The sequence below is a fragment of the Simochromis diagramma genome, unplaced genomic scaffold (genome assembly GCF_900408965.1).
Source record: "Simochromis diagramma unplaced genomic scaffold, fSimDia1.1 OVJJ01000517.1, whole genome shotgun sequence".
Classification (NCBI taxonomy): Eukaryota; Metazoa; Chordata; class Actinopteri; order Cichliformes; family Cichlidae; genus Simochromis; species Simochromis diagramma.
This window is the reverse complement of record NW_024387173.1, coordinates 869,601-892,369: the sequence shown is the minus strand read 5'-3', so window position 1 is coordinate 892,369 and position 22,769 is coordinate 869,601. Positions and strand designations below refer to the sequence as shown.

The window sequence follows — 22,769 nt, the reverse complement described above, 5'->3', positions numbered from 1 at the left end:
CCGATAAGCGGCCGCCAAGGAGTGAGCCGGTGTGTACCTGGACGCCCATCCCCGGACACAAAGAACCACCAACGCACCGATGTCTGAGGGAGTCCGCCACTGGCAGGGGAAGTGGTAGGGCGAGATCGGCCTCCATACCTTGGAGGGCCTGAGATGTCCCCAGAGAGGTGGCGCCTGACACCCAACCTGACATATAGACACAGACATACAGGCACACACAGATACAGACATCCATTCCCACCCTCATGCTCTCATATGCAATTACTCAGCACTCAACCAACGTGGAGACAGACATAGAGAGAAACTGTACACACGATCACACTCCCCAAGCGTACTCTAAGAACCGGGTCTAGGTACCCTTGCCCCCGGAGGGGGAAACTGCACCCAGATCCAGGGGGTGTTACCCTTTTCCCTGCGGTGGGGAGAAGCAGACCGCCCCGACTCCGCAGCAGCAGGGAGGCCCCACATTCCAGACCCCAGACAACAATTACATTTCTAAATTCTCTTTGTGCATTTACAGGTAAACAATATCTAATATTTTATCTAAATGATTGCTTTGTCTTTGAAAAGGTGAAGAGCCTGCGGCCGGTGATGGTCCAGTTCTACTTTAAGTACATCCTTACGGTGGCTCACAGGACAAGGTTACATTCCTGTCCTGCCAGAAGAGAAGAGAAACTTCAGAGTCTTCATGCAGTTCAACCACACCTGTCATATTCCATATGACAGGGGTCTCAAACTCCAGTCCTCGAGGGCCGGTGTCATGCAACTTTTCCATGTGTCCCTGGTGCAACACACCTGAATACAATTAGTAGGTCATTAGCAAGAGTATAGAACTTGACTGCATGCTGAGGTGGCAATCCCTAACCCTACTCAAGTAAATTTAAGTAAATGTATGTATTTGGAAACATATACTTCTAAAATACTTTTATTGCACCATGTTCATTCACTCATGAGCTGCTGTAACATGAATCAAATGGCTGAAAACTATTCACTTTAGCTAACTTAACTTTAGCTAAAGAGTTGGGATGCTGTGTAAGGCATAAATAAAGCTAAAACACAAAGGTTTGGACACCGTTTTGCATGTTTCCCTACTGTAGGGGTCTCTGCAAGCATACAGGGCTCTGACAGGGTACAAGATGACAACTTTGGAATTCTACTAGAAACAGTCGATCATATTTGTTTGTCGAAGCTGAATTCAGGGCAAACTAGGCTAAATTGGCGTCTTTAGCTAACAGCTACAAGAAGCATAAAAGTTACCGTACAGCTATCATTTGTTAACATGACGCTTGTTCTTATAATGGATTGGATTTATATAGCGCTTTTCAAGGCACCCAAAGTGCTTTACAATGCCACTATTCATTCACTCTCACATTCACACACTGGTGGAGGCAGCTACAGTAATACATGTACATGTAATACATTTATTACCAACCTGAGAGTTTATCCGCTGGTCATTCGACATGACGAATGACTTCTGAAGTCTTAATTCAGCTCAAGATGCTGTAGATTCCCGTCAGTAACACTTTCGGTCCGCTAGTAAAACGTAGTTCTATTAATCTGCGCTCATTACTCTTGAACCGGATGTAAGTCCCAAAAAACTGAATTGTAGAACTGAAACTGAATGGTGAGAAGTGAATCTGAAATTATTCGAGAGCTAAACTTTTAAAGGATAAAATACAGTTTCAAAGCAAATAAATTCATTTTCAAACCAATAAATTGAATTTCAAATTAGGCTAATTCATATTCAGTTTTTAAAAGCATTTATTCAAGTTACAATTCAGATTCAGTCCGAGCAATTCAAATTCAAATTTAACTTATTCAAATTCAGTTTCTGATGGCACAGATTTCTGCCCATAAAAAACTCCCTTTTAACAGGAAAAGGCCCCTCTCAGAACAAGGCACAGGACAGGACACCCACTTACTGTGGCTGGTTAGTGGCAAGAGGAAATACAAGAAAGTGGAGTGCAGAAAAAAACACTTTCAAATTAATGTTCAATTTTAAAAAGTTAAGAATCCTTAAATTAGTTACAGATGAAGGGGGAGACCAATGGGAGCTCAGTGCTTCCGTGGTGCTCAGTGGGTGAGCAGGCAGCTATACTGCACATGGCTGGAGTTGTTCAAGTACGACCTGTGGCCCTTTGCTGCCTGTATTCCACATCTTCACTGCTCTACTATCAAATAAAGGCCAAAATGTCCAAAGAATATTTAAAAAGAAGAAGAAGGAGAGAAAAAAAAAACAGAGCAGACCACACGTCAAGTTTAATCTTCTATCAAAGGTTGAAGAAAAAAAAAAAAAATAGAAAACCCAAAATCACATAATTCCTGAATTATGGAACTCACGAGTTTCATTATGGAAAAGTGGTGTAAATGTTCTGATTGGTTCCCCCACCGACACCACCAAGGGAAACCCCATCACTACAAGACACTGAGAAGTGTTTAACACTTAGCAACAATCTTATTAAATTAATAATCAGAGGACTGGGGACAAATACACGCATTTGTCCCCAGTCCTCTGATTATTAATCAGTAGATCTTCACTTTCTTGACATTTTAAATTCTCATTTTAATATTTATACACTGAATTTCTTGAGGGTCTGCAGACACAAGACTCTAAACTACTCACTCTCATGTGTGTTCTTACAGATATGTTTATTAAATAGGCAAGGCCCATTTTACATAATGATTATTTGACATGCCGCTACTAGTACTACTAGCCCGTGAAAACAGCTGTGAAATGTCTTCTGTGACCTCTTAATGACAACTCTGTTCAGCTGCATTATGGGAATTGCAGGATCTAACAGATGTATTGCTTAAATGATGAATTGTGGAAATTGTGATACTTAAAAGAAAATCTGCAATTTAACTGAATGTTTTATATCATTAGCATGTTTTTTAAAAATTAGTTTCTACATCACTATTTTGCTTTCCAAAACACTGTGGCTGCAAACTTTTCTAGACAAATTAGACTAAAAATAAATGAAATTAAACCCTTTCAGCATGAGCAGGGTTCCAATTAAAACACACCAGGTCTAATTTACTGTTTCAGTCTTTCTAATACAGTTATTTGCATCACATAGGAAAGGCTATCATATCATTCAAAATAGTACCGGTATACATTTTTTCATGATATAAAAGTGTGATAGTGATATTGCTGCTATAGCAACAGCGTGCTTTTATGCTCCCTAGTGCAGATCAGCGAGAAAAGCCTGGGCATGTCTGAAAGCTTCATGTCAGCCACTGACGATTTAGTACCTAAAAGGGAGCTACTTCAAACACCTCCCAGGAAGCACTGCATTTTGCAAAATGTGTAGGAAAACTGATCCTAAAGATGGAAGCAACAAGCACGTTTCACCAGAGGCAGAAACACATTAAAGTACAACCCGGCTACAAAGGAGGAGATGCTAGTAGGTGGTGATGTACGACCCAAATGTAAATAAATGACTCCACCGAGCGCTGCTGGAGCACTTGCTAGTTACACTGAACGTGATGGTTCACTTATGTTGGTTCACTGGATATAATGCTGTGTTGTGATAATGTTTGAGACTATTTGCCCAAACCTAAAGAAATAAAATGCCCCCTACAAAAAAAAGCAAAAGATAAAGACAAATTGCATCAAGGCTGATGCCTCCTGTCCACAAACGTGTGTCCTGTCGGACAAAAATTTCAAGAATTCAGATCTAGCGGGCAACGGCGTTGGGCCCCATCTCCCTCGGCTCCATCTGACAGACACGCACGCAAACACAGACACGTTTTCATCCCCTTCAGGAACGGGGGTTTTGTCGCCTGTTGGTGATGAGCTCAAGTTTGTAAAAGGTCATAAAAAGCTATTAAAAATTCATTGACTTAAAAAAATTAATAAGTTAAGGAAATAGTAAGAAAGATTCAGTTTGATTCAGATTAGGTCACCATTCTCAACACCTCATTTTACAGCAGCTGGGTAATTGTTTAAAATTTTTAATTGAAAGAGGGGGGTTGTTTTTTTTTTTAAGTTTTGTTTTTTTCCTCGTAGAGGTTTGATGTACGTATTCTATAAAACTAAAAGCATCCAAACTGTGCTGTAAAGTTATGGATTTCTACTCGTTGGTTTACGTAAAATCCACTTTGGTCGGGAGATTAAGTGAAGCTTTGTGCTCTTTGTCTGACTGTTTATACAAGAGGCCTGTTGTTCTCGGAAAACAGAAGCGGAAGTGGAGGAGCTGAAGGAAAATGTCTGCAATCAATGCAATTCAGTTTCCTTGCATAAGCACGAAGGAAGACTTCCATTTCTGACCTGTTAGAAATACATGAAAGTGTCATTCGCCTTTGCAGATAACTGATCTCATGCTACGGCTCCCCTTGAAATCACAGTTCCTATTTAAAATGAATGTGGCTCCGATTGTTTTATGCAAAAAATTATAAAATTAAACCGGTGTTTGTATTTAAATGTTACAAATCAATTCCAACGTGTAGGATTTTTTGCAATTTTACAGCATTTTTGAACTGTGTTCTCTGTGGTATTGTATTTTTATTTGTGTAACTGTGTCTGCTGTCAGGGTTAATGCTGACTGAGCTTTGTAACACCCTGAAATGATTGGGGTGAAAACACCAGCTCAAAATACATGACAGTGACTTACATCCTGTAAAACATTATTTTAGTGCTTCCGCATTCAACCAAAAGCTGAGAAACACCAAGAAACACAGATTACCACTTGATGTATAGAACAAATGCTTTAGCAACCTGGCTAGCCAATATTTGCAGGGAAGCTTCTGCTTTGCTAAAGAAACGCGTTCTGTAATAAAAGCATGTATTATATTTGGTTAGCACTGGTTTTGTGGCTTGTTTTTACTAGTTGGTAAAGTTTTAGCTTAGCTTTAGCTTTTCAGCCTAAGTAGTCAGCTTCTAAATATATATATGTCATATAAGAAATAAAAATGAAAAAAGGTTAAAAAACACATTGACAATATTGTCAGTCAATAACGGGCCATAGTACAATTTAAGCAATTCTTTACAGTGCTGTAAAAATCCTTTAAAGAGAATAAATACAACATTTTTAACAACTACAGACTAGATGTACCACTCTTGGGGCAGCATTGCATTCTCTCTATTTAACTTGACTTTTCTGTTTTAGTTTTCAGTTTATTGATTTTATTGCAGACAATTAGGTCTAAATCTTTGTGAAATGGTTTAAATAGTTTTTACTCTTTTCTTCCTTTATTTTATAAATAGAGCACAATTGTAATCCTATGCAATATACAGCACTAACATATTGGAGGAATAATAGGTGCAGTTCATACAACTTCAGTACCGGTTCGACCAAAGTGTGGGCTTAAATGTGCACGTTTTAGTTTTTTAGAAAAACTGAAAAAAGCAAGTGACTAAGAATGGGGGGGGAAAAAAAATCTGTCCTATTTAATGGCATTACTGTGTGCAAGTGAGGCAGGACTCACGTACATGCACACACACACACACACACACACACACACACACACTCACACGTAAACATGAGGGGCCCCATCCACCATGCACACCCGACCCCTGGCCCCAACAACCCCCCTCCCTTTCCTACTTTCGTTGTCTTCTTTTCTTGATCACTCCTTCTTCCCCCCACCCCTTCAATGTGTGTGCACCAACTAATGTAGGGAGAGGACAGATGGTTTGAACCAGAGAGAAGAAACAATCAGAAAGATGGGGTGGAGGGGGTAGGTGGGGGTCTTCTTAAAGAGACAGATCTCATTTACCCCTTCACCTACATTACACGCGTGCCTCCACTGTCCTCATCCCTTCATTTTTACACCCTCTCCTCACCTTATTTTGGCTTGGACCTTTGTAATTACATTCTACATTAATATTGTTCTTTAAGTTTTAATGTCTTTTCTCTCTTTTATAGACTTAGAAATGAAGAACCAGTGGTTAGCTAAGTTTCTTTGTTTTTGCCTTTCAAAATAAGAAAGTAGAGGAAAATGCATTCTTACATCTTTAAATTTCACTTAAGCTCACATGTAACCATTTCTATTCCCCAGGCTGCTCACATAACACTGCTAATGCTGCTTCTTTCCTTTTGTTACATTTGGATTTAGAAACAAACAGCAAAAATCTGACAATGCTCCACAGAAGATTTTAAGCAGTCATGGGCCAGGAAACAGACCAGTTCATATCACAGAATTGTGCCTGTAGAAATTAACCCTTTAATAGTTGGATCAGTACAGTTTGTTTTTACAGAGTAAAATATTTGAAATCGAAATACTTTGCACAAAACACCATTTCTACATGTATGCTGACAGAAATAATAACTAAACGGGATAAAACCATTAAATAGTTCCGGCAACACAAACATCCATTTGAAACAAAGCTTTCACACAGATAGGAAGACTCAGCATGAATATATACGACACCAGTTTGGTCCAAAAATGTAGACCAAGTGAAACCAGTTACTGCAAGAACTCAAATATCACAGTCATATCACACACTGCAAAATGATTTTACGTTGTCTGATTGGATCATTTATGCACTAATTCAAGTTAAAATAAAGCACATTTTTATTCATTATTAGCTTTCATAATCAGTGGTTAGATTTTCACAAAAACAAAAACAGATCAGTTTAATTCCATTACTTTATAGGAAACTGACTTCACTGTAGTTCCTATTATTTCAATGCAGTGAGCAAAACCTAAACTTAATGAGCATCACCAAAACATTTTTACCTGAAAGAAAAACAAAGAGCAGCTCTTTGTGTGCTTCTGTGCGACTACAGTGACCCTCAATGACTAAATACCTTCATTAATGTTTTGCTATTCTCACTGTAAAAGTAATGAAATACAGAACACAGCTGAAAATAAACTTCCACAATACACCCAGTCTGGATGCTGGAATACTTTTCATAGAAGAGTACAGACTGCACTAGACGCACACAACAGCAGCTCTGTGAAATTACATCCGACTTAATCAGCAAACGGAAAATTGTTTATACTGCAAGCTTCCATTTGAGTAAGACAGCAAATTACTAGTAGTAGTATAGTGGTAGGAATTGTAGTACTGATGTACGTTAAGACTGTTGCTGCCAAGCGGAATGTTTTGTTTTTGTTTTTTTAACTGTAGCTTCAATGATTTGAATTTCAGGAGCAGATTGTCTCTATTGCAGGAAAAAATGAATTACACAAGTATGTGGGACATTATCTCCCTGCAGTAGAACAGAAGTATAAAACTGCTGATGAATGCCAGTTAGAACAGTAAAATGATTATTCCTGTTTCTGCGAAGTTGTAACTGGCATAGACAAATGCTGTCCTTCATCTGCCTTCGCGTAGCTGCAGTTGAGTTGAGGAATCTGTTCATGCCGTCTCAAAATTATCCACAGCTATTCTTTTAGTTTGAATGCACGGTTTACCTCTCAGTGCATCAACCACTGCAGAGCAGCAGCAGCAGCCTATCTAATCAGATTACAACTGAGCTATCCCTCAAAACTGTTTGTCCAACATGCCCGAGCAATGCAGTTCAGCTGACATCAAAATTTAAACCACATTCATCCTCCTTCCTGTGACTCTCTCTGGATCCTTTTGGTTTGTCTGTCTGCTCCTCGTTCCCTTACCCGGTCTCAGCTCTTGTGCAGACGGGGCTGAAATGGTTCGGGGATCACGGCAAAAAACAAGAGGGCGAAACGAGCACACTGTACCAGAGAGTAACCAAAACAGCACAATGAAACCATGAACACGCTGAGCAGAGAGCGAGCGAGCAGAGAGAGCAGAGAGCGAGGATAAAGTATAAAGTCAGAGCATGCATGTGGGTGAGCGAGGCACAGTGCTGCTACCAGACGATTGGTCGCACCCCTCTTGCTCCCTCCGCCCACTTGTCCCCTCCTCCTTTGCCAGCCATGAGAGAGGAGGAAATAAAACCATAGCTCGCCTCTCTCCTTCAGCTCTGTGTACTGCTGTGTGAAAGTGCTAGCCACACACATCCAGCTCCTCACATGCATGATCGTTTAGGTGCATTTAAAGCTGCGGCACAGTTTACATGGAGGAAAAGGCACACAGCTTCAGCAAGGGAAATTACACAGAGGTGAAAAACAGAGCAAAGATTTACACACACTGCATACATTTCATAGCTAAGAAAAAACAAAGAAATCTGCTAAAAAAAACTTGAATGTTTTGATAGCATAGTGTTCACTGATAAACAAGATCTTTATTCCAACAAAGCTTTGTCAGCAGATATTCAGGCATCTGATATTTTAAACACTGCTTTTTATGAACAGAGTTTAACTGTGGTACAAAACCTACAGCCTCATCACATATACAGGATTTTCTGGGCTTACCGGTAGTTTACAAACTCATAACACACATTTTTGGATGCTAATGGAGTTATAAAATGTCACTAATTGATTGCTTCTCTGTACTCCATTCACTGCCCATACAATTTTGTTACAATCATGTAGAAAATATAACATTTGCATTCATGTACCTTATTGATCCAAATGCTGGACAAACCATTCGTTTATTTAAGGAGAAGAGAATACTGGCTGGTTTAGCAAATTTACCTACGAGGCTACAAATGACCAGAGATTAAACACTGTGGAGGAAACTGGTAAACTTGGGCCATCCTGACATTCTGAATAATTTTGGGAGAATAAAATTGGGATGTTTTACAGTCATCACCTCTCGATGGGAAAGGGTCTGCTTAAGATTTATTCAGACTACTGGAAATACAACTTGTTAAATTTAGGAACTGCTTAAATAGAACCTGTCTGGCAGGTGAAGTAGGCTAAGAAATGTCAAAAAGTGTCCTGTTACTTCTGGCATAAAACCAATACAGCACTTCATACAAACGTAACAGTCAAACATGGTGGTGGAAGCATGAAGACTATGACTGTTTTGCTGCTTTCAGGAGCTGGATGACTTGTAGTAATTGATGGAACCATGAATTCTGCTCTCTATCAGAAAATCCTAAAGGAGAACATCCAGCAGTCAGATTGTGCACAGAAGCTCAAGTCCGCTTCAGTTATGCAGCAGAGCAGTGATCTGCAACATACCAAAAATTCCAGCTTTGGTGAAAGCTTTTTCACACCACTACATGTTAGCTTCACCAAGAGATTCAAACTTTAGAAGCAGGTGGGACAAAGTCTGAGGCCATGGTTCTGAGCCAGAAAAGGATAGATTGTGCGCTCTGGGTTCAGAACAACTAGCTTCCTCGAGGTCGAGCTTGGGTATCTCAGGGTCGTGTTCATGAGTGGGGAAAGAGTAAGACAGAAAATTGATGGACAGACTGGTGTCTGCAGGAGAGGCTGTACCAGTCTGTTGTGGTGAAGACACCAGCGTCATGGAGAAACTGTGGATTATGGCCACAGGCTGTGGGTAGTCACCAAGATAATGCATACAATGGCAAAAATTAACTTCCTCCAAGGGAAGTCCAGATTCATCCTAATGAGCCCACAATGCTCACTGGACTGGTCGTGTTGCACGCAAACGGTGACGTCACCATAGCGCCATACCATTTATACCAGTGCTGAGGACATGAGTGCTAGTCCTGCAGTATTTCCCAAACAGATGTCAACACTCAGACAAAAAAGTTTTTCCACAGAAAATCACCTCTTTTCAAACTGTTGCAACATTTCCCCCTAAAATGATGGTCACATGATCAACCACTCATGTCTTCAAAAAACTGAGGACTGCACAACCAGCCAACATGATGCCAAAATGCAGCGAGCACTACCGGATGTGACATCACTTTTAGCGTGCAGCAAAACTTGAGTGAAATGGGCCCATTAGAGATTGTTGAGTGCTGTCACTTGGGAGGGGCTCATAGTAGAGCGATTGCTCATCCACAGCAGAAAGAGCCAGTTAAGGTAGTTCAGGCATCTAATTACGGTGGCTTGAACGTTAGATGTCTGGGGCAGACTCAGGACATTCTGACTTTGGTCTTAACATCTCCCCTTAAGACCTGACACAGTGGCCAGGGAAGGGGACGTTTAAACGTTACAAGCCAGGGAGTTTGGGAATCACTAATGCGATGAAGACAACATCACCTAATGATGTACATACAAACTTTGACAGACCTCTTAGACTCGTCAGAAGTAGAAGGGCAGTTTTGATCATGGAAACTGTTTTGTCCACCTCAGAGAAAAAAAACAACAACTCGAGTGGGAAAGTGTTAAGATTTTTTTTTTGTTTGTTTGTTTGTTTTTTGGGTCGAGGGGGGTCAAATCTAAAACCACTTCCTCGTCTTCTGACTTGGACACTGCATGCTAAACAGTGCCCATTAAACCAGATAGCAGGTTTATTACAAAAGCATTTACAGCCAAGCTTGTTGTGGAGATGATTTTATATACGTCAAACTCAATTACAAGAATGGACAAACAAATGGTGCCTAAAATATCTAGAATATAGCTGTTGCATCCATTAAAGGGAAAAAAAAGGGGGGGGACACAACATGTACAGTAACTTCACTCAGCTGCTAAAAAGAAAAAAAAAAAGCCAATACAAAATGTGTAACACCATTACAGAAAGGGAGGAAATGACATTTAGCTTTTTGAAGCCACTTTCATAAGAAAAATGGAAGGATATCAGTATTTCAGAGGATGTTCCCAGCCATGGGTTGGACTTTTAACTGCTAACACTGTGATGTTATTTGGACGTGATCTATCAGTCAGTCTATGGGTCGCAGGAATCTTTTTCTCTTTTAGAGGTTTTCAGTGAAAATTAATAATTATTATTATTATTTAAAAAAAAAGATTCCTAAACAGTGAAACAATGACAGCAGATATGCTGGCATGCTTCATGTGCAGCAGTATTTTCAGGATTCCATGCATTTTTTTCCTTTTGAAGGAAATGCAAACAGGAAGCTGTAACACATGAATTCTAATGCATGAAGAAAGTAGAACAGGTTGCAGCCTCCAATGCAATTTCTCCTGTTTTGAAAGGAGCCAACATCATCATTTCCTTTTTGGATACAAATGGCAAATGGAAAAATGAGTCGAGACTCAAAGGAGACTGGAATTAATTCCCACAATTATAAAATTACAAAATTTTGGTGTGCTGTGCATAATAGCCTCATGTCGCGGTGAAGGCGGGGTGCAAATCCTAGCACACTGAACGCTAAAGATAACATTTTGGTGCCAAAGGTCACAGCATACCAGAATCAGACACTAAACCCTGCCTCTAGAAGCAAGGACATACAAAGATACTACAAAGTGGGAATAATAATTATTATTATTATAATGGTTTTTAGCCACACACTAATTATGGGTGAATTATGTTTATTCAAAATTCCAACTTTTTTTCTTTTTACTTTGTTTGTTGTTTATAGTTTTAGTGCAAGGAAGAAAAAGTCTTCAGTGGAAAATAAATAAATAATCGATCTGTTTTAAAGTACAATTGTTTGCATAAAACTGACCAAACAACTAAGTATTGGCCAATGGCGTCTGTAAATACCATTATATTTCCTGATGTCAGTCAACAGGGCTAATACCAGTTGATACTGATATTCTGCAAGTTGCCCATGCGAATGTTTAGAGTGTAATAAAAAAATGTGAACTTTGCAGGAATGCACCTAAAATCAAAGGCTAATTTTAATATTTTGTTTGACTACATCTCTTGTAGAATCAGTGTAAGACAATTATTACAAGACTTCAAAGACTTTAAAAAACACAAAAGAAACACAATAAATAAGCTAGCCTATAATCTGTAGCAGCTCTCGTTTTACCTGTGACATCCAACAAGACTATTTTTTTTTTTAAGTGCCAGGTTGCTGCAACAGAATTTTGCAGAGCATGGGTAACAGATGGGAAAAAAAAAACAACACACACACACACCTACCCATGCCATTTATATTTCAACTGGGTTTAACGGGATTTTTGGTGGGCGTCACCACTGATTTTCTTCACGCCAACAGCAAGCGTTCTATACATTTCCCCTCTCCAAAGAGGGAGGCTTGTTCTCTCTGAGAACCCACACACACACACAAAAACTCCCCTCCCCTCTCTCCCCTCTCCTCTTCCTGTAGCTATACAACCCCAGCTTTCCACCTTGCCAAACCCTCTGCAGCCTTACACAGTAACCAAACAGCTCTCTCTGAAACTTACAACTCGTCCATCTTTAACGTCCATACATACAAACGCAAAAGGTACCGTTCAAAACACGGTCAGAGGTCAGGACAGGCAGGGCCAGCGCCCCCTGCACTGAGACTTGTGGAATATAAAGAAGGAATTGAACCTTCATTCTTTTAGTTAAGGGACTGACACCCCCACCCCACCTCCTTCAAATAGCCCAAAGGGCTTGTTCCTTCAGAACAGCCGCCACTCCCACACAAACACACACACCCTCCTTGAGGTTCAGAAGCAACTGCAGGAGAGCAGTTTTAAGACGTTTAAACGTATGTACTCTGGCAACTTTCTTTTAAACACGTGTAGAAACGCGAGCACCCCCGAAAACTTTTACTTCCACGTTAGAATCACAATAAATGAGAAACATTCAAAACGGTATCAAAACAAGCAGCTTATTGAGTGAAAGTAGATAAAAATAAAATATATGCTGGAATCTATTATTTTGAGTGTTTTTGCCCAAATGCGCACGTCGCCAGAAAACGCCTGATTCGTTGCCCCACAGTCTTTGTTTGACAACTGGAGGATTTTAAACATTTACAAAATAATTTCGTAAAATTAGCGTTTGCTCAAACAGCTCGCACACGCTTGTATGCTGGAGATGAGCAGATGTTTTTCATAAATATTTAAACGCGATCATTTTGCGACATAATTTGGATAATTTAGCTCTGGCTGACGGACTGCACGAACAGCCATTTTAAGAAAGGGCTTCCACAAATACAGTTTTCCGTCATGTTAATATTTTTCTTATTTTTTAAAATTTACTTAAATTTAAAAGAAAAGCACACACACACACATACTGGAACACGTGATGTAGGCCACGGGGCGACCCGGGCGCTGACGAGACCCAAAGTGACACACTGTGGAAAAAAAAGAATAAGGAGCAATCTGTACAGTAGCTGCTTCATTCAAGGCTTCGCCATTTTGCCCTCCATGCCTGACGTGGTGCAACTCCTCTTTGCGTGGACGCACCACGTGTTGTGAAGCCACGAAGGGCCACAAGCTCGTCCCACGGTACCCCCGCACCCACCCACTCACAAATCACCTTTATTATGGCTCTTTAAGGTGATCACAGTCAAGATCTGGGACTCTTCACGCACCCGCTAAGACACCTGAAGGCATTACAGCCTACAGCCATGTTAGCTCCGTGTGTAAGGCGAGTTTGGCAATAAGTGACCACACTCGGCCCCACTCATCCACACAAAGACCACGCTGCTGGGATGTGTGTGCCACAGCCATGTTGCAACGTTTTTACTCTGCTTTCGTGGCGCAGGGCGGGCGCCCCAAAAGCCAGCTCAGTTTGAAATATTCGGCCTTTTTCATACAAAATCCCACGAAGAGTGATTACGCCAAATCGTAGCATTTATTAAAAGGCATCAAGTGTGGAAATGGGGTGGAATCTTCTACATTTCCTGGCCATTTTGGCTCATGGTGAATACGCACACACACATACATACGCACACATGTGGCCAAATGGCGGAACATGGAGAACTGTGCTCAACTCGTATCTGTGCCAAAGGTTACGGGCATAAATGATGGGCTATAAGAGAATTGCATAGTGCTGTTTGAATGAAGCAGGTCAAATGAACACAATGGACACCAGTTAGAGCTACTACTGAACCGCAGAAATTTCATTGACACTCACCCAATTACAAAGAAGCCAAAGCTACAGGTACACTATCAGGCTGCCACATAAATGTGTCCGAGTTGGCGTGAAGCAAAAGGTATTTAAATGTGAAATATTCACACCCAGCACCTATTCTGGGTTAAAACGAGCATTATATATTTAAAAGAAATACAATTACTAAACAGCACAGCTGTGTTTTAATTGGAAAGACGTGTGATTAATTTAACTTAAAAAAAAAACAGCTCCATTAAATCACAATTTCCACGTCAAATACATTCTAAAAGAAACCTATAAACGAAATAAAATAATCAACACACCGCATTTCCGTCACAACTCACAGCATCATTAAAAACTGATTTGTTTTCAGAGTGTGAACGTTAAACCGAAGAGTTTTAATAAAAGCAAAAAGCTTGGGAATAATGTGTACAAGCGAATATTATCCATGCACACATTAAAGCACTGAAAGGTTGTCCAACACGTGAAACCACACCACGTATACATTTATAAAATACATATGTGCCAGGGTATTTTTAAAATCGTGTTAAAGAAATTGTGTAGTGACTGTAATGTAAGGAAGGAGTAACTACATAAAAGGCTGGGCCTAGAGCATATAGTAAACCACAGGACGTGCTCACATCAACACTGCGACTTTACGAAGAACCTATATCTACGTGCTTGTTGAGCTCACTCTAAAAACACAGCAGCATTTTAAAAGGACGAGTAAAAATCCAACCACACTGCACAGAACGGCAGGCACCTAGCTAAAGCTGTCACAGTTCAGCTCCACAGCAATGGCCGACAAAGTTGAGGGTCCACGCTACACTGCCACACCAACAAACACAGCCAAGCTAGCCACTGCTAGCCTCACAATGGCTTCTAACGTCAAGTGGGCGCAAGGGCCGAAATCTGTGTCCCACTAATAGCAAATCATTCAGTGAAGTCGTTGTTTTCACTTATTACCCCATGAGAGAAAGACCCACATAAGGTGATGCAACACATGAAAGGTTTTTTCCCCTTTTCTTTTTGAGAAAGGAGGGGGAGGGGTGATACAAGTGCTCAATGTACCTTTGCTTCTTGGGGACGGAGTGTTCGACCTCAATACGTTTCCCATGAAGTTCCACTTTACCTGAAAAAAGGAAAACTGGTTCAGAACAAAGTGTGGCTAAATGCTAACTGTGTACTAGCTGCAAAGGCCTACGAAGGGAATCTACTGTATTCAGGGAACACAGTGTGGGTTGCCTTGCGGTTCACTTATTTCCAATTAAACCTGGTGATCTTCCAAGCACTCATGAAAAGTACTAAGAAGCAGTTATGTTGAAAGTGCTCAAAACATGCCCTAAAGTCGGGGAGCAAGTGAATAGTGTGCATCACGTCACTTTCCGTCTGCTTGAATCCCTCAGAAATGCCAAGCTATAACTATACGTTTATCAGTTTAACTCTGAGTGGCAGTTAAAAGGTTTCAAGCCCACATGGTTGTAGTGTGAGAGGGTTGTTTGGAGAGTTTGGTGAGGGTTCAGGAAGGATCAGAGGGAGCTGACTGGCATGGCGACCTTGCCTCCTCACGTTACATGTGTAGGGAACCATGAGAAATGGGCCACAGAGCTGTCGCCACGCAGGAAAGCGAGCTGTACCATAGCGGGGTAGGTTTGTGTAAATTCTGGGTTGGTCTGAGGCCAGGTTTGGTAAGGGCTAATTTATTTGTTTCTGCCTTTGTCATAGTGGACTCCCGGCTTAAAGGGGGAGGGGAAGCAGCAAGGCTTCATCCTATATCACAAGAGAGTAGGCTACTCTATCCAGTGCTCAGGGGTGCAAGATATTAAAACGCCTACCAGAAGCATGCATTAGCTTGAAATGCACGTGTCATAATTAGCACAGTACTGTTAGAATCTCCTTTGATAAATTACAACGATATCAAGGAAAGCTTCACCAATGGCTGTGTTTTACAGTATAGCTTTACACTACGTGCGCCCCCCCCCCCTCCTGCAAAAGTTGAATGGCTCCCGTGGGTGTGTAGCTTTCCACACACTAATATTCCTTATTCTAACACCAATAAAATAATTTCAGGAATTTATTTATTTATTTATTTAATCTCGCGTGGAGCCTCGGCAGGCGAACGGATAATAAAACTGGGATACACCGCTGAAGGTGAGCATGCAACCGGGGCTGTGCGCCGGCGTCTACGGCTTCCCTATATATAGAATGAATGAAATTAAAGGTGGAAATAAGAGAAGGCTTTTTTTGGTGACTTGTAGTCCACCTTAACTCACCAGAAAATGTCTCGATAGCCTTCATGGCCCAGTGATCGTCCGGACAATCCACAAACGCATAGCCGGTTTTCATTAGAAACTGTCCGGTGTATGGGATCTTGTGTTCGTCAAAGGTTTTTCCTAAGTCCTCGGCAGTCACGCTTTCGCCTAGATTCCCAATGTATAGCTTGTGCATTGTGGAAATTGTTTTCCCGAGCCCAAAAAAAGAAAACAAAAAACAAAGCCCAGAATAACTAAAGATTGGAGCCAGCAAAAAGTTTCTGCTGAATGAGCTAATAGCGCAACAAGATATTATCACACTTGCCACTCAAACAGAAAGTGTAAATCACGCTAGAGGACAAAAGTACGAAATAAATTTGAATTCACGATGACAAATTCAAATAAAAAAATGTAAAAAAGTAGAATCAGGTGGTAACGTTGAATATTGCTGTAAATCCAGTTGAATAAGTGGAGCAGGAGAAGAAATGAAACCCCCTGACTTGCAGCCGGCCCCAACAGACGAATAAAGCAGCAGCCTATAGCCTCTATCGCGCTGTGGAGGAGGTGGGTTGGACTGGGTCTGATGATGGGTCTATGGCAGAAGAGTGGGAAAAACTATGGCGGGATCAGATCGGGAGAAATGTTTTCCTCTCTCTCTCCGCCTCTCTCTCTAGTTTTCTATCCTTCCCTCTTTCGGCGATCCGCCTGCTGCCGGCAGAGGGGTGACGCCGCCCCTCGTCGACTCCAATTCACGTTTTTTTTTTTCGTTTTTTTTGTGTGAGAGAGGAAACCACGTGGTGTAGTTGGAGTAGGTAAGCAAGGCGGAAGGGAGGGGGCATCCCCCTCTCATCCCAGGGTTTTCACCAGATGAGCGCGTGTGCGTATGTGCGCGCGCATGGTAACAGAAGCCGAGACTCCCAATTCCGTGCTGTACAGTAGTGGACAACAGTACAGTTTGCGTGTTTTCCTGAGCGGTGGGGGGTATGCATCACGATGTACATGTAGACACCCGCGCTTAATGCGGGCGAATATGGAGAATTGCAGCTAAAAGCTGATAGCGGACAGCGTGTGAGCGTCTACTTTGTTGGTATTTATTTTGTTGGGGAGTATTTCCTCCACCCTTCAGTCTAGTGGAAGGCCTCGGTGGCCATAGCCGTTTTACATTTAAATAACAAGGCACCGCCCGCTCATTCTACTGCGTAGCACCCCCACCCCTGTTGTTGCTGTTCCCGCCCTCTGGATGGGTATGATTTGTGCTAAAGTTAAAGAAGTTGTCCTCGTGACGTTACATAAATGACCTATGGTGAACCCATGGTGGCTGTCAAACAGCGGGACGGGGCCTCCATTTTGTTTTAAGGGCCACAAGTGTGCTGTAGTAAGATGGTAGGAAACCCATGTCCTCGTTTTCATACGTTGTCGCCAGGGTCCTTTTCCCCACCAACTGGAACAATGTGTCAGCTATGGCGTCGATGCATCACAACCAGGCACACTCTCGTAGTTCGTCTCGCTTTAAACACTTTACTGTGTGTTGTAGTTTCCCTGTGAGGTCATGGCTCCCAACAGGCGATACCCAGAGTTAAAGTACAGCGGGAACATGGCGCGCTAGCCTCTTCTCCAGCAATTTCTGCACATTTCTCGGTGTGAGGCGCACAGGAAGTAATACCATGGCGAAGTCGCTCGCTACGCTTCACACGCACACTGCGCGCCCCTCTGGGTGGATGTCTCCTCAAAATGGAGGCAGTGCGTGATGCAGGCCTGCCTCTCCCCCACTCACTCATCACGCTGGAGTTTGGCTGTGGATATCGGCTCCCTTCTCTCCAGGTTGTGCCAGTCTCGTCTCATGGTTTTCTAATTTTGACGGGCTCGGTCTTGGCTTTTAAAGGGCCCCCTTTTCTCTGTGCACGAGGTTTGGACTTTTTAGCCATACTGCACACGCCCGGGGGGATACGTGGCACTCTGGTGAAGCTTGCTTTGGTTAGAAAATGGCTTCCACTCACAAAATGGATTCAAACCCTCAAAGAGAAATGGAGCTCTTGCCAGTAACTGTTGAATCATCAGGAGTGTTTTTCTGTTTTGTTTTTGTTTGGGGTTTTTTACAGGGGGAGGCATTAAATCTGAAAAGCACATCACATGTTTCCCCCTTTTTTTTTTCTTTTTTTTTCTCCTTTTTTTTTTAAAGCTAGGCCTACTGGCTGTATTTTGTAACAATATATTTAATCAGTGTCCACTTTTCCTCAGTGTCATTTAACATTTAGTTTAGTACAGCGATGGTTAAAAATATCTGTACTTACATATTCCTTTCAGAACTTGGAATCAACAAATTTGTCACCAGTTTTAATTCAAAGTCAGATTAAGTCCACAACTGTTTGTCTCAATCACAGACAGACATCAGTCACAACAACCATTTATTGGAGTTTAGCTGCATTTAAAAACAAATGTTAAAGTGCTCAGTGTGCCATAGTGCCTTAGTTCACCTTAACTCAGCAGGAAACGTCACAATAGCCTTGGTGGGGTTTTGTCCTGAGATGGATAAGGCACAAAGGACACCTCCACCCAACCCCCACATGTCCATTAAAGCCTCAGCTGTGATTAAGACCAGGAACTAAAACCTGGCCTTCCATACGTGCCTGTTTAAGATTCAAACATAATCTCGTGTTTTTGTTGTGTAGCGTTAAAACACACACCTTTATGCTTTATGGACATTGTTTTTTTTAAACAGAATTGTTTGTTTGGCTGACGAGGTGAACGTTGTTTTTATGAAGTCAAACCTCTAAAATCCAACTTTTCATTGTATCAGAGTTAAAATGTTAAACTATACCTTTTTTTAGTGTGTGTGGGGTTGTTACACTGTCTAGATACTCTCAGCTGTCTCAGAGCGTATGTCCCCTGTATTCAGTTTTCCATGAAAACTATAATAGTGTCCTCCTGTGCTTACCTGGAGCTGAAGCATCTAAATGAAAATGCAGAGTAATTAAGTTGATGAACTTCACTGCTAACCACCAGATTCCTCCTACAAATCAACAAATGCCTTCCTTTGTTCTCTGAAACTTTCTAAAAACTGTATCACAAGATCCTGTCTGCAGTTACTCTTCTCTGTGTGTGTGTGTGTGTGTGTGTGTGTGTGTGTGTGTGTGTGTTGGAGGCAGAAGGGTTGATGGGCGGAGGTCAGATGCAATAGAGGAACTGCAGGAGGAGGGGAACAGGCTGAGGAAATGTGAATGAGTAAATCTCTCATTTATTTCCTGCCACACTTGTAATGTGAGATCACTGCATTGCAGGTGATACAGTTGTTCTTTAAAATCACCCGGATGGACAAATGATGATGTTTGATTTTTGGAACTAACTTTGTGAAGACATTTCAGAAACAGCCACATTCCAGTGGAAGTTCAGTTAGCTGCTGTGTATCCCTGATCGTCAGCAGCCGGCAAAAGACGAATTCCAGTCAGAGCTGAACCATCGCAGGAACCTCGTTCCACTTTGAACTGAAAGTTTAGATCTCTAATTACATTAATTGCGACCCTTTAAGTGTGAGGTGAAAATAGGAATTATTGTAATCTGCTCGCTGTTAAAAATCAAAACCATCAGTGTGTGTGTCTATAAAAGCCCACTCTGTGCCACTGAGCTACAGGGGAAAACCTGTGCATCAGTCAGCTAAACAATCCCAGCCTAACAAATGTGCACGGGCCTAAAAGCTGCAGGTAAAGTGTTTGTTAGAGATGCAGGAACACGTTGTTGTCTCAGTGTTTTCATGAAGCCTGAGGAGCAACCAGAGCAGCCCTTTAATGAGTGTTTTTTAAGTATGATGCTGTCGGAATAAGGCAAGCTGCAAAATCCCCAACATGAAGTTTTCATTCATCACTTAAAAAAACAAAATACACAATCACTGTTCTGAGAGGCTGCGAGGGCATTTATGCCCAAAACGTTCAAGAAGAAAAGTTGGACCTCTCGCCTTCTTTGTGCCCGTTTTAGGCCCAGTGCTCCTCCTTGCAGAGCCTGCAGGTAGGAAACGTCTCGTTTCAGCATCTTTGTGGAGAAAACAAAAAGACAAACAACAGTCCTCATTACTGTAATGATGAGTTTGCTCAGGCAGGAAAAGAGAGGAGACCTTGTTCAAAATCAAATAATGAGGTCTGAGCTTTTATTTATTTATATGCCTTTTTTCAGAAATGAGCAACAGAGTTTGACCGCAGATTCCAGTTTTCTCTACAAAGTCAGCTAAATATGCTCTTCGTAAAGCTCGGGCCCTCTGCTTGCCAATTTCCAAATATCAGATACGTAACATTTTTGCTATTAAATGTAAAGCGAGCACTCTTTCATTCAAACTGTATAATAGTCATTTGGTTTCTGTCACGTTTGAAGAGTTTCAGTTAGGCTTCTTCCACCACTTCCTTCTTAGTGCCCTCTCTCTCTCTCTGGGTTAGCACAGAGCAAACATGCATGTCAGTCATGTGTCACAGCTCTTCCTGTCTGCAGTTCAAAACACATCTCTGCAGATGATCTCCATGCTATCTGCTGCACACGCACAGTCGATAGAGGATGTGCTGCTGCTGGATTAATGAGATCCACCATCAGTGTGCACAGCCTGTACGTTAGTCCTGTTCATCTCAGCATTTCTCCCCATTGCTTCTTCCCCGTGTTGCCTTTTCATAATTATGACCTCAGACTTACTTTCCAGCTGCTCTGACCTCTGGCCTCGTTGCTGTTTGCTGCTGGCTGATTGGGACTATTACAGTGTAGTCATGTGACCTGCTGGACAGCGAAGAGTCTTAATATGTAAATGTGGAAGTACCAGCATTCACACTCTGCACTGTTTGTGTGTATTATCTGCTTCACGTGCTTAAACAGCACAGATTTCTTCAGTGTAGTGAAAGCGATACAGATGTGAACCAAGAGGCAGTTGTTTCATTACAGATGTGCCTCTGCCACCTGCCAACACCTCTGTAATCCGGTCCAGAAACAAATGTTTGCTCCTTTAAATATTTGTTTCTGACAGATCTATTCTGGTTCGAAGGCTTTATAATATCAGAAAATTAGAAATGAGAAAATGAAACAAGCATTCAGATGTTGGATGTTTAATGATTTCTGTAAAGTTATTTATTTCATATTCTGTATAGTTTTTCATATTTATATCCTGTTCATAGCCTGTACATACTTATAGTTATAGAATATTCACAACATACTTCATACCGTGTACATTATAACATACCATAATAGACCCATTTCTGTAATATACCCACATATCTATATTATTGCTAATATATATTGTAATATATCTATATCACTAAAGCACTTCTGGATGGATGCAAACTGCATTTCGTTGCCCTGTACCTGTGCATGTGCAATGACAATAAAGTTGAATTCTATTCTAATTCTAATATGAAACTCCAGAGTAACTAAAGTACTCACGGAAATGAAAATGGGAAAAGTACACTTTTTTTAAATCCTTAGCACTAAAGTTGAGTACATAGTTACTTTCCACTGCTTCTATGAAGACCTGCTCTGGTGTTTTCTTTTTCCGCAGCAGCCTCAGAAGCGATCAGACAAAAAGGATATTTTGAAAGGACGCGATGACGACTGGGCACCCATCATGACCGAAAGCTCCTCATCGGCTGCTAAATGGACCTGGAGGAAACATCCTTCTGCCAGTATTGTTTCCTTCAGGTTTTACCACAAGCACTGGGGGAGAAAAGAGACAAACAAATCAGCTGGATATATTTCTACCATCTTTGCTATGTTGTTTTTTTCTGTTTTAAAAAAACAGTAGGTAGAAATGTAAGTAATGAAAAGTACTCAAGCAGAGTAGAGTCTGCACGTTTTTAAAAAGATGTTCGATGAAACGTGACAGGAATGTGAAAAAGGCTTCAGGGGAACTCATGGAAAATGTATAAAATGTGCAACATTTTCAGTGGGAAAGGAGGAGAACGTGTCATTTATAACCTCATCACTTCTTGTTTTCATTTGATCATTTTTAAGTAAGAAAAATGACCGCAGGAACATTTTTACTTCCTTAGTATTGCTGTAGATTTGGTACATATGTGACTCCTCCGTGTGCAGTCACACAAACAAAAAGTAAAAGTTGTTGAAAGCTACAAATAAAACACAAAGGAGGAAACTGTCCCGAATGTCCCCTCGTGTTTTGAAGAGATCCCCGTGGAACTGTGGAAAAAACAGTTTGACGTTTTTTCTGTCATCGACTTATTTAAGAATGTTTCACGTCTTAGATCTGGAAGAAAATTCACGTTTTGTTTGTCTGCTTTGTTTTTCACAGTATCATTCAGTGGTGAAGGCCTCGTCCATGTTTTGAAATCCAACTATTTAAATTTTTGCTGTATCTGTGGATTTACCTAATTTAAAAAAAAAAATCTACAAGATTTTGTACATTTTTCATATTTAAAAAAGCTGTTTTCCCTTTTTCTTGAAATCCCAGCAGAGTGGAGTTGTCAAACTGGAGGAACAAGGACATTTGTTTAGCTTTTTATTGTATTTTCTCTTTACTCACTGGTCAGTGTAAAAAGGTTGGAGAACAGGTCTTATTGGAAAGATACAACAATAAAACGGTCAAAGAAAAACTACCAACTCGAGCTTATTGCAACCTAGTAAAAGTTCCACAAAAAAGTTGGGACAACTTTATACTCATGTTGAATAAAATGAGCCTGAATACACGTTTTCATTTACTAACTAGTATTTAGAAAAAGGATAAATTTGAAGCTTTTTGGTCAATATTTACTCCACAAACCCTTTTTTAATGTGTGTGTGTGTCATACAGGTCATTTATAGTTCAGTCTCAGGATTCATTGCTATGATTTGTAGCGTGGCGTTGCTGTCAATCTCAT

At 41.1% G+C, this 22,769-nt stretch overlaps 1 protein-coding gene across 1 annotated transcript in view; it reads right to left on the bottom strand.

Moving 5' to 3' along the window:
* igf2bp1 (insulin-like growth factor 2 mRNA binding protein 1) overlaps window positions 1-18,049 on the bottom strand; it is a 51,804-nt gene extending 33,755 nt beyond the window's left edge. The window contains exons 1-2 of the mRNA XM_040049246.1: window positions 15,958-18,049; window positions 14,756-14,816 (exon numbers count right to left, since the gene is read on the bottom strand). Of these exons, the coding sequence (XP_039905180.1) occupies window positions 14,756-14,816; window positions 15,958-16,132 (236 nt within the window). The 5' untranslated portion in view covers window positions 16,133-18,049. The remainder of the gene's footprint in view (window positions 1-14,755; window positions 14,817-15,957) is intronic.
* Between the last annotated feature and the right edge of the window lie 4,720 nt (window positions 18,050-22,769).